Source organism: Solanum stenotomum, chromosome 5 (genome assembly GCF_019186545.1).
Source record: "Solanum stenotomum isolate F172 chromosome 5, ASM1918654v1, whole genome shotgun sequence".
Classification (NCBI taxonomy): domain Eukaryota; kingdom Viridiplantae; phylum Streptophyta; class Magnoliopsida; order Solanales; family Solanaceae; genus Solanum; species Solanum stenotomum.
Window position 1 is genome coordinate 1,091,901 of NC_064286.1, and position 17,805 is coordinate 1,109,705.

The 17,805-nt window shown below is 31.3% G+C and overlaps 3 protein-coding genes across 3 annotated transcripts; 2 read left to right on the forward strand and 1 right to left on the reverse strand.

The window, feature by feature from the left end:
* On the forward strand, positions 1–1,453 carry LOC125865004 (NDR1/HIN1-like protein 1). Its single transcript, XM_049545155.1, has 3 exons — positions 1–161; positions 273–761; positions 1,003–1,453. Exons 2-3 carry the CDS (start codon positions 351–353, stop codon positions 1,273–1,275), a joined length of 684 nt encoding a protein of 227 aa, XP_049401112.1. The 5' UTR covers positions 1–161; positions 273–350; the 3' UTR covers positions 1,276–1,453.
* A 1,051-nt stretch (positions 1,454–2,504) lies between these two features.
* LOC125865013 (protein CURVATURE THYLAKOID 1B, chloroplastic) lies at positions 2,505–4,581 on the forward strand. Its single transcript, XM_049545164.1, has 6 exons — positions 2,505–2,906; positions 3,458–3,585; positions 3,683–3,769; positions 3,873–3,935; positions 4,184–4,221; positions 4,330–4,581. Exons 1-6 carry the CDS (start codon positions 2,738–2,740, stop codon positions 4,385–4,387), a joined length of 543 nt encoding a protein of 180 aa, XP_049401121.1. The 5' UTR covers positions 2,505–2,737; the 3' UTR covers positions 4,388–4,581.
* Positions 4,582–6,730: 2,149 nt separating this feature from the next.
* LOC125864991 (caffeic acid 3-O-methyltransferase-like) lies at positions 6,731–9,450 on the reverse strand. Its single transcript, XM_049545142.1, has 4 exons — positions 8,771–9,450; positions 7,821–8,131; positions 7,539–7,603; positions 6,731–7,181 (listed from the first exon to the last, which is right to left on the reverse strand). The coding sequence occupies exons 1-4, from the start codon at positions 9,187–9,189 to the stop codon at positions 6,885–6,887; spliced, it is 1,092 nt and encodes a 363-aa protein (XP_049401099.1). The 5' UTR covers positions 9,190–9,450; the 3' UTR covers positions 6,731–6,884.
* Between the last annotated feature and the right edge of the window lie 8,355 nt (positions 9,451–17,805).

Here is a 17,805-nt window from a genome sequence, read left to right on the forward strand (position 1 = left end):
TTGTGGTTACATTAATGAGGTCTTTTTCTTTTTCTTTTCACGTATCTAACTTTATATAACAGGTCAACATCGAATTAAAAAAGCACAAATGACTTAATGTTTGGAGCAAAAGAAAAGAAAATTAAGGCAAGTATACAAGATTAGCTAGAAGAAATTTTGAGGTGAGCTTTTTTTTTTTTTTTTATAAAATCTTCTTCTACTAGTTACTAGTTAGTGCTTATATTAATTGGGAGAATTTACTTTCTTTTTCGATATGTAAAACTTATATACAGGTGAACATCGACTTAAGAAGCATCAAGCAAGTTCTAAGTGGAACTAATTAATTTGTAGAGAAAATTAATTAAGACAAAATGAGTGATTATGACCAACAAAAGATTCAAAATGAAAGTGTTGGTTATCCTCAAAAACCTTCTCCTTTACCATCCTCTAATGATCCAAGAAAATATCCATCATCACCTACAAGAAGTCCAGCCAAAACTTTGTGCACTTTCTTGTTAATTTTAGTCATCTTGGCTGGCCTTGTTGTGCTCATATTATGGCTAGTTCATAGACCCCACAAGCCAAATTTTAGTCTAGTTGGTGCTGCCATATATGATTTAAATGTAACATCCCCTCCTTATATGTCAACCACCATGCAATTCACAGTGTTGGCAAGAAATCCAAATAGGAGAGTTAGATTAGATTATGGCCAATTTTCAGCTATTGTTTACTACAAGGGTCAAGCAATTACACCTCCAGTGGTGCTTCCACCTTTATTTCAGGTAAAATTCACATACTCTATTCGTTTCAATTTATTTGTCTGAGTTTGACTTGATACAAAATTTACCAAAATAAATAAGACTTTACTTTTTATTGTGACGGAGGGAATACAAGTTGTTTTCGCCCATATAATTATTGTATATTTGCATATAATCATTGTGTATATATATATATACCGTGAATAAATCCGCAGCCAAGGCTCGCACAGAACCATGAGTTAATTTTGGACGTATTTAATTTCAGAAAACAAAAAGCACGGTGATATTATCGCCGTTGATAAGAGGTGCATCGGTACCTGTGTCGGTGGAAGTAGCAAATGGATTACTGATAGATGAAGTTTATGGAGTTGTGGGATTGAGACTAGTTCTTATGGGGAAAATGAGATATAAAGCTGGAATTGTAAAGACTAAACACTATGAAGTTTATGTCAAATGTGACATGTTGGTTGGGTACAGAAAGGGATTTATGGGTCAAGTTCCTTTGCTTGGTTCTCCAGATTGTCAACTTGATTTATGAAGTTTTTTTTTTTATTTGAGAATAAAAGAGACTTAAGTGTGTACTATGAACTTGGAGATTTGTTTCTTCTTATATCAAAAGTTGCAATGTTGTAATCATAGTTGTATGTTCTCATTCCAGCCACCCTTTAATTTGTAAGCAAAGTTTCAATTAGTGCCTCTTCTTCTTCTTTTTACAAATTAAAGTGAGCTTTTCTTTAATAAGTCTACTCTTTTTTTTTTAAAGTTTATTATGCTATTGAAATGTTGGAGGGTTAGTTTGTTTCTTTTTCAACACTTCTGAATTCATTATTTTGATTCATGAATTTAGTTATTTTTATAAGTAAAATTGTAACAAATAGTAGGTGTAAATTTATAATTTTAAAAATATAATAGGTTCAATATTAAAATCTTAAAGATTGAATTCAAATTCTTACTTCAAAAGATAGATGTTGTTGCCTCGTGGCTCTTGTATTTATAACAGAAAATAGATAGCAAATTTCACTCGCCTTTCTTTCATCTTGCTCGTCACTCTCTCATGTATCTTACATACCAGATATATGTGAATCACTTCAGATACATATAGATACATGTGTCTAGTGTGTTCTAATGTGATTCTCATGTATATGTGATACTTCCGAATTTCGCTCGCCTTCCTCTTCAATCTCACTCGTCTCTCCTTATTTTTGTGTATCTGGTAGCAAAAATACATGTTTCTAAGTGTAAGATACGTAAAAAAACTCTTAATTAGTAGTAATATACATAATATTTTAAAAGTATAAATAATTATAGTATATATAGTAGTGAAGTATGACTAATTATGTAATTTTTTCAATATTATAGATGTGTAGATATACTTATCATACATATAAATACAATGTACTTTATTATTATTATGCTTGTGAATACAATATATTCGCTACAAATATATTATATACGTGCGAATACACTTGTTATGTACACGAACATAGTGTAGTTCACTATTATTAATTTATTATGCACATGAATTAGGTCATATTCTATTACATAGATATTGTATAGACACTAATACACGTTCACTATTATTATGCGTACAAACTATGTTTCGTAATTAAGCAAAATCTCATTATCTTTTTTTTTTTAAAAAAAAAAAATCTAAATAGAAATAATATCAAACAAGTACATTTAAGAAAACCCAAATGTCCAATGAAATAGCACCATAAATTCCCTATCCAAAGCAGATGATGATAGGGTTCATCCCACAAAGGCATAAATGGGTGGCTCTTAATACTTTTGAGAGCTCCAAGAAATCTTACATTTCACTATTGACAATAAATATTTTTCAAAATATCCCAAATTTTATTTTTTCAGAAAATATATACGTAATATTTTCTTCTTAAAATTCAAAAATTAGCCATTTATTTGGTACTCATCAGGAAAAGAAATCTTGTTTACTATTTTTTTTTATTTTGGGAGTTTTTGATTTTCAATTAAGTGAGAAGCAAATGGCCTCTACAACTTCCCCTTCACTTTCTCTCTCTTCTTCATCGACCCTCGTCGACGGCAAGACAACTCGTCAGTCCGCTGCCGTGGCATCGTCGCAATGTGTGACACTACCCACCCTTCCGCCGCCGCCGGCCGTTCAAAGCCGTGCTGCCAGAACCACTGCTTACTGTAAGTAACATTATAACACCACTGGTTATGTTGAACCATTTCTTCTTAAAGTTGAAATGATGGACAAACGAACATTGATTTGCAAATAATATTCACTGGCCAAGGCATGACATAGATAGTAGACAGTCAATTATCTTAAAACTAGTTAATCTGATAGACCAGGAAGAGAGTGCTAGTTCAATTACCTGCTATGCAATAGCCGGAGGATCTTCCAATCCTATAATAAGGAAGTAGCTTCTCTGTTGTATGGGCTGCTCCATTGATAACATAGTTTAAAATGTTTTGTTCATGTTGTATTATAGGACAATTTATAACAAAAGTTAGTTTGAAATTGTAAATGTCGTAAAGAAACAGACTGGATCAAGCATTCAGAAAGAATGTATAAATTAGATTGGACGAAGTAACTTGTAGTTTATACTAAAAAGTTAATAGTGTCTTTTGTTAGAGAATGTTGGCTACTCCACTCACTCATTGCCTTAAGGTTTTACGTTGGATGTTCAAATTCTTTCATACCTTTGTAATTTCCTTGACGTGGATGTGCTGTGATGCAGGTAGAAAGATTGCAAGGAATGTGGCCGCAATGGCTACATCAACTGGAGAAGTTGCCACAGCAGAGGCCACAGCTGAAACAGCAACCACTGAGCTACCATCAGAGCTTGTCCAAAAAATTCAAGAAGTTGTAAGGACATAATACGTACTACTAGCTTTTTCAACTTTACTTGTTTCTTGATTTTCTCCCCCCTGAATATTGATACCTATCTGATTTCTTCTTTTAGTGGGACAAAGTTGATGATAAGTATGCAGTCAGTTCATTGGGTGTTGCTGCATTTATTCTGCTTTGGAGCTCCACTGGAGTGATCTCGGTACTGCTACTAATTGCTAACTTAGCACTTTTTTAGTTCCATTTTAGTTCAGGTGTTGCAAACTATAACAAACTTGACAAAGGGACTTGCTTAATTGTGGCAGGCAATTGACAGGCTTCCTTTGATTCCTGGTGTTCTTGAGCTTGTAGGAATTGGTTACACCGGTGTAAGTTGAAATATTTTCACTCTTAGCCACTACTCTGTATGTTGTAACCTGAATGCTCTATAACCAATAATTACACTGATAGGGTAAAAAATAAACGTTACACTTAAGTTAAATCCTTTCTTTGAACCATATTGCATAGGCATTAGCATCATATTTCATCAATGCTTCTTTGGTTAAGCTTTTAATCGATCACCATGTTATCTTGAACTCATTTACACGTTTTTGGGGGATCTTCCCTTCCTCTGCAGTGGTTTGCCTACAAGAACTTGATCTTCAAACCCGACAGGTAATTTCCGTTTCTTTGTATATGGACTAGTGGAAGCTAAGTTTATTATTCATTCCTTTGTGTTCATCCTACCTTACCTCTCTGCTTATTACCTTTTGCTGCTAACAGAGAAGCTTTGATAGTAAAGATCAAGGAATTGTACAAGGATATTCTTGGGAGCAGCTAAACGGAAACAGAGTCCCGATGCTGCTGCAGAGACATGATCAAAATAGATTTCAGTTGAGCAATCTTGCAGCTTTGCTCTTCAAAATGTAAACTCTGCTTCGTTCTTTTGCTATCTTTTTATTCTAACAGAATAAAATCCAACTGAACTATGTCTATATTATGTGCTTATCTGTATATTGTCTTTTCATTTCCTCACCTTCAGTATGTTTTCATTAGCAGTTGGAAGTTAATGTATATCAATGCTTTCAAGTAAATCCATATCTTTGGTAATTCAATGGCTTAAAAGAACTTGGACAATAAAACATGTTACTATGGTTATTTAGTCAATAGCTATACATTCAAATCGTTAAGAGGCAATGCCTCATCCTAGCAGGGAGATTGTTGACTACGGGCTCGGCTGAACCCAGTAACTTTGGCTCAAACTCTATGTTTGTTTCTAAAGTTAATTGAATTTGTACAAATTACTCCCAGTAACTTAAAAATATTAGAATCTAGAACCCAACAACAACAATATATCCAGTGTAATCCCACAAATATGGTCTGGGTAGGGTAGGGTAGGATAGAGTGTACCTAGACCTTACTCGTATCTCGTAGAGATAGAGCGGTGGTTTCCTAAAGCATCTCAAAGCAGTTTGAAAAAGGAAATATGAAAATGAAAGTAGTAACAATAATGAAATAATGTGACATGGACAACAGTAAATAGCATACATGAAAAAAAAAGAATAGTAACAACAACGAAATGATGTGATACTGAACCACAAGAAACATAGGTGGTAACAACAATCGAAGAACAAGAAACTACGAGAATAGTGTTAGTACTATTGGTAAGAAAGTAGGAGATACGACCACCTAGCCTATCCCATAGGGAAGAAAGAGAATGCTCAACTACCAACTAACTTTCTATTCTAATCTGCGACCTCCAAACCCTCTTATCTAAGGTCATGTCCTCAGTAAGCTCAAGATGCGTCATGTCCTTTTTAATCACCTCCCCCAATATTTCTTCGATCAACCTCTACCTCTCCGAACACCCACCAATGCCAACCTCTCACACCTCCTCACTATGACATATATACTTCTCTTCATATACCAAAACCATCTCAACATTCCCTCATCTTGTCCACCGCCACCAAGGAAGCCACTCTCACTGTTTCTCGGATATCTTGATTCCTAATCTTATTTTCTATTATGCCCACACATCCACCTCAGAATCTAGAACCCATATACATAATCATAAATCTTCTATCAATTTGTTTACCAAACAGAAAAACAAACTTGTAAATCCAAATCATGTTTCTGCATGTTCTCTCCTGAATTGGCAGCAAAACAGTACTAGCTAAATGCAAAATTCTGCAGCAACCATGTAATCCTGTTTCCATACATAAGTCAATTTTTTGGATCTTTGTTCTTGAGCCAAAACACAATTGCATTGTGAACGCATAAGTTTATTGGAATTAGTTGGAGTGTCTGCCACAAAACTATGAACAAGAAACATCATTAACTCGTAGATATATTCATTTAGCTTCTTCTTCCCCACGAGTGTGGAGAACAAGTTATGTCTTTAAAGCGTTTACTAACTTATGTCTTTCATATACCCCTCATGTGCATGTCTTTTTCTTTTTCATTGGCAAAGCAAATTCTTTTTGATAATAGTTAGTGGGAGACTCAAACATAGAACCTCTGCTTACTCTGATACTATGTTGAATTGTGCGATCATCTCAACTAAATGTCTTAATGGTTTGAGATAGCACACTCTTATTTACTGAATTGTGTCTTCAACAAGTGTTTATATGATGGTTGGCAGATATAAGAAAAACTACTAAGTTACCCTTTTATAAAATATATAAGAAAAGCTTAAGTTACCCTTTCAAACAAAAATATAAGAAAAACTTTTCTTTGATCGTACTTCCTCTGTTCTTGTAATGCTTCTTAACTATAAACCAAACCTTTACTAATTAGACAGCACCGTATGGATTAGTACAATTGACAGGTTCGGATTGGACGCGATCAGTCCAGAAATAACCGCCATAAAAACTTTAATCATACTAGAGTAAGTTGCCATTTTAGTCCCAACTGCCTGTATGTGGATGTGGAGACTTTCTATACCATTACTCCATCCATTTCATATTAAGTGAAGTACGTGTTTCGGGCACAAAGTTTAAGAAGAAATAATAAGATTTTTAGTATTCGTAGTCTTAAACATATCATGGCATTTCTATTTCCAAATACAAAAAAAAAGTGTTAAACGAACTAAAAATGAAGGTATCACATCAAATGGAACTGAGGAATATATAAATATTACTTATTAGGAATACTAGGATATCAATGAAATTTGGACAAAAGTTACAATGACATCCTCTCAAACTAGAGAAACAAACAAGTAGTAATATAAATATTATTAGGAATCAATGTCAAACATTCAAGCTGGGCTAAGTTACAAATTCCAGTCCCAGAGTGCCATAAAAATACATAATCATAAGAGCCAAGTAGGTTGTGGAAATCTACTTGTAAAATTCCATGATCCAAAAATTACAGACACAACATATTAGGTTAACGCCTTTGAATCCAGCTTCACTTGCCAATGCCCGAAACTCCTGTTCAGAACGCTCTTTGCCTCCCGGATTCTGAACCATCATGATCAAATCACATTGTGAAACTCCAACAACTGTGGTATCAGTATCAGGTTTCACTGGCAGATTGGCCTCCACAACAATCACCTTTCCGTTGTCCGGTAGAGCTTTATGGCAGTTCTTCAGCAATTTGAGGCAGTGACCATCACTCCAGTCATGAAGGATCCACTTTTCATCAATAAACACAGAATGTCCTTGTTAATCACAGGTTATAGATACCATTGGTGAAGAACAGGAATGCAAGACTATGCAAGTAGTTAAGTTCTAGCTGACACAAATTGTATGAGACTTCTTTTTTATTTCACAAATTGGTCAACCCAAAAGTATTTGGATTTGGGTCTGCTAATTTGTGAAACAAAAAGATGCCTTACATAACTTGCATCGGTTATGTGAGGTACAAAATAAAGTTTCTTGAAGGTGTTTGACTGAACATGAAATCTAAGAAATTAGAGAAAACTTTCGACATGTAAGCCAAATATATGCACGGTACATAAATACTGCCTCTGCAAAAGATTTGGACATTACCTTCATAAAAATAGCATCTCCTTGTGGAACACTTTCAAACATATCTCCCCCAACATGATCCACCCCTGCAATATTTATCATTACAAATTCAGTTCATGTTAGGAATTGACAGAGCTCTACCATTTTAGAAAATCCATCGATTAAATAATCTCGTTATTATTTAAACTTCGTATTATAACTTATTGGCAAACCAAACGACCCATTGGTTTGTAATTTAAATCTCTAACATTGAACTAAAGTATCAAAGTAAACAATAAAACAAAAATTAGAGAATTAAGGTACCAAGATAGGAAGGTGCATGTTGAACAACATGAGGCAAATCAAAATTAGTGCCCTTAATTGTGGGGTATTTAGATGTAATCATCTTGAGATTAACTCCGAGACCACCTCCAACATCAACCAAAGTTTTGAGATTCTCAAAACCTTTGTAATTTTCAAGTATTTTTTTCATGACAACAGTTGTGTGGTTGATCATTGCCTTGTTGAAAACATCATTGAACTTTGGGTCCAATTTTGGATATTCAAATGCATGTACACCATGCACCCTGTCAAATGGAACTCCACCTTCAAGTACTGCATCTTTTAGTTCAAACCTGTAATTTAAATTAGATAGAGAGGGTCAGAAATACAACAACTATAATTACGCCTCAGTCTCATATGGAAGCAATTAATTCCCAACCATCTAGCAGTAATAACAATATATTCAGTGTAATTCCACGAGTTCGAGATTGGCAACATATATACCCTAACTATATCCATCAATTTCTTGAAATTATATTGTACCCGTGATCTTTGGCAATTGAGTGGACATAGGCTCATGCAAAAGTGTTCTCTTAGCAATTTATATGCTAACTTGAATGATGTATTTGTTAACATGATCATTGTAATTAACTCACAAATTCCATTAGTCTCATTATTTCTCTAAGTTAGTGTTAACTTTGTATCATATATATGAGATCACTTCACACTTAATTAGAAATCTCCAATTCGAGCTAGGAAATGGAGCCATTCACTCTGTAATAGGCCCTAGGCATCATGGATTTGAATTAGTCGGCCTAGTGAGTTTTGGATACTGGATGGTTCGACACAAAAGCTCTAATATATTCTGAATTTGTTTGGTTATACTAGGATGGACCACATACAATTGACATGATAAAAATTTGGTTGAAATTTAAGAGTCTTGTGATAAAAAAAAAAGGGTAAGATTGCTGCAGTAAAAAGACAAAACTGACCAGCTGTTAATGAATACTTTATCTTGAAGCAAAGCCAACAATGGCCCCATGGATGCACCATCTTGATCACGTACAAAAAATTTCCCCACTCCCGACAGACCATAACACCTTTCCGTCACCCCATTTCCCTCCTCAACAACAGAGCAATCGAGTAAAGAATAACTAGCTAGGACATAAAGCATCCGGTCTAGCATGGTAGCGGCATCAGAGTTCTTACAGTTAGGCATGTGAGACACAATTTCTAAAGCAGATAGTTTAGTGGCTTTATCTTTTGCGAGTATCTCAAAAACATCCAACTGGATCGTTGAGTGCAACACGAAGGGAAGCACTGACGATGAGAGTAGTTGCATGGCGTACGTGCAATTACGCTCTTCGTCTTCGGATTGTGTTGGTAACTGGATATTTGCTGTGGATCCCATGGCTGAAAAAGCCTTAGAGATGAACAAGAAATATGAGTTAAGAGTTGATGTTTTGGAGTGTTTTGTTAGGCCTCAAGATGATGTATAATGGGGTTAGAGTACCCTTTTATAAGTATCAAACCAAGAATTGTTGTTTTGTCAAAGATTGGTCATCATTGATTTCTTGGTGGGAATATTGGTTGAATTATTAATGTGTCTGCTTCTCATTCGTTTTTGTTTTTGTTTTGTTTTTTTTCAATTGCATAGTGGCATTCTATTGGTAGCCATATGCAAAGGCGAAAGTATACCCCACTTAAAAAAACAAAGAGAAATTAATGACACATAAAATTTTGTAGTTAACAAAAAAAATAATTTATGCTAATCTCATTTAGTTATAAATTAGTGGACGGATTCTAAGAAAATTTAGCTAGGATCTATTTATGGATGGATAAATTATATAGCTAGTTTTTTTTTTCTTTCTAGTAGTGGTTCACCTAAACTCAATAGTTCTTTTATTCAAATGTTGAGTACTCTTTCTGTTCCAGTTTATTTTAAAGCTTAAATTGTTATTAAATATAGAAATGTGTTATTATTTTTGTTACTGATTAAAAAGAAAAGTAATCATATAAATGGAGATAGATGAAGTATATATCTCCTCCATTACAAAAAACATAAAAGTGTCCCTTCTCGGGTTTAGCTCTTCCGATGTGAATTTCAGCCTTTAGGGCAAAAAGCTAGACATACAATCACCTTTTGAAAAAAAGGAAAAAACTTGAAATACACTCCACAATCAGTGACAACTACCAAATACAAACCTCTAAATAAGAAAAAATTTAAAAAATTAAAAACTATCCTCAAATATCTTAGCAAATCCACCTTTGATTTTGAAATGGCCTGTTATCAACTTGATCCACACGTTATCACTTAAGCTACAATTTGATGCTTGACACAGATTCTTACCAGGGGCGGATCTAGTAAGGCCAAAGGGATGTCACGTGACACGACTTTGTTGAATTTTTTTGCTAAATATGCATATATAATTAAGATGGATATCTTATTAAAAATATTTGTCTCATATTATTTTATCACTTACTAAATAAAGATAGAATTATTAATTTTTTCTCATTTCACCCCAATAATTAATATTATCTCTGTCCACTTTTAATTGTCATAATTTCCCTTTTTAGAATCAAACTATAAAAACTTTGACTAACAATTTACGATGTATTTTTTATCATATTGATAATTAAAAAAATGCAATTTATAGTACTTTTCATATAATTTTTTAATATCTAATTTTTTTTGTTTAAAATATCAAATTAATGTAATCTAATTTAACTCGGAAAATTAGTCAAATTGACTTTTGAAAAGTGCAACATAACAAATAAAAGTGGACGAAGGGAGTATGACCTTTGGAAATTTAAACAAATTTTGAACATCTAAGAATTTTTTCATAGAATCGCACTTATTTTTCAGGTTACTAATTAATTTTACATTTTATGAAAGCTAAAACTTATAAGTAGTTATTTTTGTTTAAGAAATGTATTTTAAACCTTATTCAATTTTAAAAAATTAATTTTGAAACTGTTAATTACTAGTAATATTATTTTTTATCTCACGTTCTTGACTGAACGAAGTAGTAGTGGGTCGCTCCTTTTCCTTCTTCCATGTGCACAGTTGCTTCCTGTATATGTGAGTTGGTGGTATGTATAGTTATTATCTTTTTTGTTTTTTTAACTATTTTTTTGTGTTTACTTTTTGGATTAAAAATTAATGCTTTTGGTAAAAGAATAATATAATTTGTAAAAAAAGTTAGTGAAGCACAAGGTCCACTAAAAAAAGTGGAGAGTAGGCCACTTAACATGTGGGAAATTAGTTGGTTTACTGGCTGCTTTACTGAACAAGACAATTGTCAAGCATTTTCTTTCTTCATATTTTCCTCATATAATATACCATTATAATATGTTTTCTTCACCTAACCATCATATTAACATACAATTAGTTAATTGACTCTAAGATAATTAAATACATAAAGTTGTTTTCTCTCTTGACTTTTAATAATAGATATACAGATTCCCATTGTATCCTCTTTAAATTTTATTTATTTACTCGTCATTACTTTATTAAAATTGTGAAAAATAAATTATGAATACAAACAATATCATAGTCTACTTGAAGTACAATATCGATATTTACAAATTTTATTTCTTTATTATATTGTTTAATATGTTCATGGATAATAAGATCACATTATATATGAAGATACATTGAATGTGTGATAGATTTTTTTTTCCTTTGATAAGTTACTGCTGAAATTTGACTACATATTAATTTACTATAATTGGACAAATATTTGTTGTAAGAGATGAATGTATTACTAACCAACCACTTCTATTTAGTGATGACATATGAAGATACATTTCAATTTCATGTGTGTTATTTTTTTACCTTAATAAGTTATTGTTGAAATTTGCAAGAAAGAGTCTTCAACTAGACATTTTTCCTTTTTTAAAAAATAAATAAATTTAAATCTTTGTTTGGTATAACAAAATAAAAAATAAAATAAATATATATATTCTTCTCAACCAAATCATGAAACCTCCTTTATATTATTCTTTTTCAGTCCACTTTTTCTTTGTGATGATTTAAAGTTGTTGCACCTAACATTACTAGATTTGTTTTTCAATCACTTTCTAGATGGAAAGATATCTACGTAAGGTTTTTTTTTTAGCTCCGTAAGTGACGTTTACCATTTTGAATGATTCTCTCTTGTCACTCTAAATAATCCTATTAATGCTAATCTTTTTTGAATTCTAAACCAAATTCCACAAGAGAAACTTCCTCACTCTACTTATTGTCCCATAACTAACTAGTATCTTGGCTAATGTGCTTCAACAAAATAGTAAAAACACTAAATAAAGAACACATTATTTTTCTGTAAAAATATCCGGCTCACAAAAGATGTAAGAATCACAACATGTACATCTACAACATTTAACCACAACTTTATTTAACCATAATGAGCCTTTCAACCAGAGATTAATTACAAACTTATGTAACATAAAAAATTGTGAACTCTAATTCTTAATAACTCACAAACCTCTCAAGGTATATGTTCTCAAGTCTTTAAGTTATCCCAACTTGAAGACTATAATCAAATAACACACTAAAACTAAGATTACATCAATAGTACACTCAATGAACAACTCCTAATACATGAACGCTAAAACTTTTAGCCTAACTCTACATTAGGACCTGGTTCTTCAATGTGTTCCTTCAATATTCAAACAACATTGGGGCAGTCAATTTGCTAATTGTTTTTGCTCTGTGAATGCACGCCTTGTTCTGAGTGACTGCACTTCTATTTAAGCACAACTCTTCAGAGAGTTGTTCTTCACTTCAAACTCCACCTCAACTCAAAACTCTCTTGATTTAAAATTCTACATCAAGTAAAGTTCCTTCTTAAAATCAAACTCCTTGCTTTTAGTATTTGAACTCCAACTCTTCAATTCAACACATGTTTGTTTCCTTGACTTAATCAGAAGTAACCATTATTCGTTCATTGATTTTTGTACACTTGTCTTTACTAATATATGATCTTGTTACGGATTCAGCTCCTTGAAATAGTATGTATCTGTGAACTAGACTTACCCGTTTCATGTCACTTTGTCAATCATCAAAACTTTATATAACCTAGCTAACATCACTTTAAAAATTCAAGTGCTCCTCCACTTTGTATTTTATACTTCTTCTTTTTTATACTTGAATTTATAATAAATTTTATCAAATTAGGTTGCACGATAATAACATGCTCAATGACTTTTTACACCGAATTGATGGCAAAAATAAGTATTCTTCCATGCATTTGAAGCCACATAGTAAGTATTTGTTGTGGGACTCTCATTTGTATAAAAAGAAATATCCTTAACATAGTATAAATGAATACAACGTATCCAACGGTGATCCTTCTAGTTCCCAGCATGTTTTAGACACTGCAACCTTATTCTAAATTGCTAAGATGAGTAAGTTTAGGAGTGCACAATGTATCTCAATCCATCAATGCCTATTTGAATTGTATTAATCCCTGACAATATGTAACTCCTATCGTCAGGGGCATATTCATATTCATATTTTTGAGAGAATGGTGCATTATTACAAAATAAGTAACGGGATACAAAAATTAAAGACCACCAGCAGAAATTAAAAACCACTTTAAAATAAGGCAAAACATGATAAAAAGGAGCTTCATTCTTCTCATAAAGTAAGGTCATATGCAATTGTTAGCCCATATTCGCTGAGGTCTGGCCCAATTAAGTTGGATTCTATTCCATTTTATTTTGGAAAGTTAATTAATGGCATCATATGGTAACTTAGCTCACTAAATGGGCTCATAAAACAATTTAAGTTAACGAAATTGGCACCCGACAGTATAACTATATTCATATTTCATGCTAAAAGATTAGTATTTCATATGCTAGAACTAAACCCGTTAAAATAATTGTACAATTTCAAAAACAAATCGCTCTTCTAAAGGTTTTATCCAAATACCTTTTCAAATTTTCTCTCCAAATGTCTTATCTTTATATCTGAATTCTTATGTTGAAATTGATGAAATACTTTTTTTTTTTTTTTGGGGGGGGGGGGGGNCGTAGATTATCATACACTCAATGGATGAATTTTTCGAGATGTTTTCTTTAAGTTCAAATTAATAATGGAAAGGAGATTTGTATCGAATGAGGTTTTCAAATCCTCATCTAATCATTGTAGATAAGGATTATTTTTTAGTAAGGTGATGTTGAATTTTATTGAAAATGTCTTACGGAGTTTGAAATTAATTTCGGAGGTGTTTGGATATTGACTTGAGGCATAATTGAGCTAAATTTTAGATTGAAAATTGAGGTAGATCTAAAGCCTTATACATGCATATCAGTGTATATTACATTAGATATATATATATTCGTGTATGTCCTATATACCATGTGTATATGAGTATATTCATGAATGGGTAAATCACATAAATATGCAATATTACAAAAATATTTACCATCTATAGCAATATAATTTTTCTAACTAAATATAACATTTTTTTAGAATTAAAAAATTGTAATGTTTATCTTCCTTCGCCTCTTTCTCTGCCCTTTTTCTCTTCCTCCTCTTCTTTTTTTATTTTTCTTCTTCTTTGTCGTCTCTTTCTGTGTCATTCTTTCTCTTCCTCCTCTTTTTTTTAATTCTTTTTTTTTTTAAATTTTCATTCAAATAACTATTTTTAAATCAGTTTTTGCCCATATTTCACTATTTTTATCCAAAAACACGACGAGAAGAGGAATAGAAAAATAAAAAATTTGTACAATATCATGTTCTCAAATAGAAATTTCAAATCTTTAAAATTATAAAAACAAGAGTTCACCATTGATGGTCACTATAAAGATTTATTTTGAATTCATTATTTGAATTTTACGAATTTGTGTTTAGTTTTTTTTTTTTTATGACAAGGGAAATCCCCAGCCGCTACCCTTTGGGTAAAACTCCGGCTCCTATGCAATAGCTTGCAAACCACATAGGAGAGGTAACTCACACTAGGCAAACCTGGTTTGATGAGCTCGACCCCGAAGGCAAACCCCTTGCTTTCGCTGGCAAGGAGTTTTGAACTTGAGACCTTAGCTTGGATAGGTTGTTCCTACAAATAGTTGAAAATGTCGTTTGGAGTTTATATCCCAATTTTAAGAGGGTTTGGTTAAGTTTATAATTGATTTTAGGAGAAATATTAGATTAAAACTCGAAAAAGGTGAAGTTTATGGAATGGTATTGCGATTGTATTAAAGTTGTATTAGATATATTTCATAATTGTATTAAAATCACGAACAATACATTTATAATACATATTACAAACTTCACTCCTTTTTAGTGATATCAACCAAAATAATTTAAATAACACACTTGTAATATATTTATAACATATGTAGAATACATTTGTAATACATATTGCAAACATCACTCATGTTCTTAGTGATACAAACTAAAATAATTTATAACACACATATAATACATGTTTTATTCATGAATAATACAAGTTTAATTCAGTCTATAGATTATTGTCTTGTCTTTCATTAGTTACGTTTTTCATTTATTGTTAATTTTCTCTTCTAATTCAACTTTAATATTGTATAATTCATTTTTAATGCAAATTTAATTCATTTTGTAGTTTATTATTTGTTACTGTTAGATTACTTGTTTAATTCATTATTGATATAAATTTAATTCACTTTATAGATCATTGTCTGGTATTTCATTAGTTACATTTTTTATCCATGCTTAATTCAACTTTAATATTTGTGTATGCACTTACAAGTTAATTCATTTTGCAGTTTATTGGTTGATTTGTTATGATTGAATTACTTCTTTAATTCATTATTGAAGCAAGTTTTATTCAGTTTACAAATCACATAATGCTCTTTCGTTTGCTACATTTTGCATTTGTGTTTAATTTGCTTCTAATTCAACTTTAATATGTGTGTAATACATTTTTTATTCAAGTTTAATTCATTTGACAGTTTATTATGTTTCTTCATTTGTTACAATTAGATTACTTGTCTAATTAATTATTGATGCAAGTTTTATTCAGTCTATGAATCGTTGACTTCTCTTTCGTTTGCGATTAGTTTTGATAGGTTGTTCCTACAAATAGTTGAAAATATCGTTTGGAGTTTATATCTCAATTTTAAGAGGGTTTGGTTAAGTTTAGAATTGACTTTAGGAAATATATTGGATTGAAGCTCGAAAATGATGAAATTTACGGAACTATATCGCATTTGTATTAAAGTTGTATTAGATATGTTTCGCAATTGTATTAAAATCATGAACAATACATCCTACATTTATAATACATATTGCAAACTTCACTCCCTTTTTAATGATATCAACTAAAATAATTTAGGTAACACACTTATAATATATTTATAATACATGCACAATACATTTTTAATTAATAAGTATTGTAAACATCACTCACATTCTTAGTGATACAAACCAAAAGTAATTTATAAGACACATATAATACATGTTTTATTCATGAATAATACATTTATAATACGTATTGCACACTTTACTCATATTTTACGGATACCAACAAGAATAATTTAGGTAACACACTAATAATACATTTATAAGATATGCACAATACATTTTTAATACATATTGCAACCATCGCTCATTTTCTTAGTGATAAAAGCAAAGATAATTTATAAGATACATATGATATAAGTTTTATTCATGAATAATATGAGTTTAATCCAATTTATAGATCGTTGTCTTGTCTTTTGTTAGTTACATTTTTCATTCATTCTTAATTCTCTCTTTTAATTCAACTTTAATATTGTGTAATACAATTTTAAAGCAATATAATTTATTTTGTAATTTTTTTATTTATTTGTTACTATTGGATTACTTGTTTAATTCATTATTAATACAAGTTTAATTTACTCTATAGATCATTGTGTGTAATATATTTTTAATTTAACTTTAATATGTGTGTAATACATTTTTAATTCAAGTTTAATTCGTTTTGCAATTTGTTATGTCACTTCATTTGTTACGATTAAATTATTTATTTAATTAATTAATTAATTATTAATACAAATTTTATTCATTCTACGAATTATTCACTACTCTATGAAGAAAGTAGAGAGAGAAACAAAATCAAAAAAAGCAACAGAAAGAGAGAGAAAGAGCAGCAAAAAGAAAAAAACAACAAAAAGAAAGTAAGAGAGAAAGAGCAACAAAAAGAAAGGAGCGAGCAAGAGAGAAAAATTAAAAAAACTGATAGAGAAAAAAAGAGAAAGAGGCGAGAGAGAGAAAAAAATCTAATAAAATATATAATATTATTTTATATTGCTATAAATGGTAATAATTAAAGAGTATATCTAAAATAAGTAATTATTTTTTAAAAATGATCCACTCAAGTAATTAACTTTATATATATATATATATATATTCTGATACAGTATGATATACGCATATCCTAATACATGATATATAGTATGATACGCGCATAATTGTTACTATTATACATACTTTCTCTATTATTTCTTCTTCACTACGGTAACATTTAGGAAATAATCTGTCATCAAGATGCAGGTGTTCACTTATGTTTTCTTGGAGGAAAAAAACAATTCCCTAGGCAATAAACCTAAAAATAAGGTTGGATAATAATTTTGTTGAGTATTGCGTTTGGATTTCATTTTTTATTTTTTTATATATAAAAATAAAAGGATATAGACACTCAAAGAAGATTCGTGAACTAAATTTTTTTCAAAAAAGCAGTCGCCAAGTGGTGTCTTGTGCAACCACAATTTCTCTAGTGACAAAATTTGGATCTCACGAACTTCCTAATAAAGTAGCCAACACGCGCTCTACCCGACATTCCACGTCATCCATATGGCCCCACATTTGATTACGTGACAGCACTTTTGTTACCTTTTTTCCTATAACTGAGCGAGTTAATCCACTCAACTCGGTTTCCAATTGAGTCCAGCCCAGTTTGTGGTTGAGATTACGATTTGTAACCCTTCCGCTTTCTATCGTTTCGAAAAAGTGCAAATTAGGTCCCACCGAATAGACACAAACCACTCATATACAGAC

What these genes read in the sequence shown, in the direction of transcription:
- LOC125865004 (XM_049545155.1), top strand. Translation starts at nt 351, where the DNA reads ATGAGTGATTATGACCAACAAAAGATTCAAAATGAAAGTGTTGGTTAT. An exon ending in TGCTTCCACCTTTATTTCAG is followed by an intron (nt 762 to 1,002) that starts GTAAAATTCACA and finishes ATTTAATTTCAG; the next exon opens with AAAACAAAAAGCACGGTGAT.
- LOC125865013 (XM_049545164.1), top strand. Translation starts at nt 2,738, where the DNA reads ATGGCCTCTACAACTTCCCCTTCACTTTCTCTCTCTTCTTCATCGACC. An exon ending in TGCCAGAACCACTGCTTACT is followed by an intron (nt 2,907 to 3,457) that starts GTAAGTAACATT and finishes GCTGTGATGCAG; the next exon opens with GTAGAAAGATTGCAAGGAAT. An exon ending in TAGGAATTGGTTACACCGGT is followed by an intron (nt 3,936 to 4,183) that starts GTAAGTTGAAAT and finishes CTTCCTCTGCAG; the next exon opens with TGGTTTGCCTACAAGAACTT.
- LOC125864991 (XM_049545142.1), bottom strand. Translation starts at nt 9,189, where the DNA reads ATGGGATCCACAGCAAATATCCAGTTACCAACACAATCCGAAGACGAA. An exon ending in ACATGCACCTTCCTATCTTG is followed by an intron (nt 7,604 to 7,820) that starts GTACCTTAATTC and finishes TAAATATTGCAG; the next exon opens with GGGTGGATCATGTTGGGGGA. An exon ending in GAGATGCTATTTTTATGAAG is followed by an intron (nt 7,182 to 7,538) that starts GTAATGTCCAAA and finishes ATTGATGAAAAG; the next exon opens with TGGATCCTTCATGACTGGAG.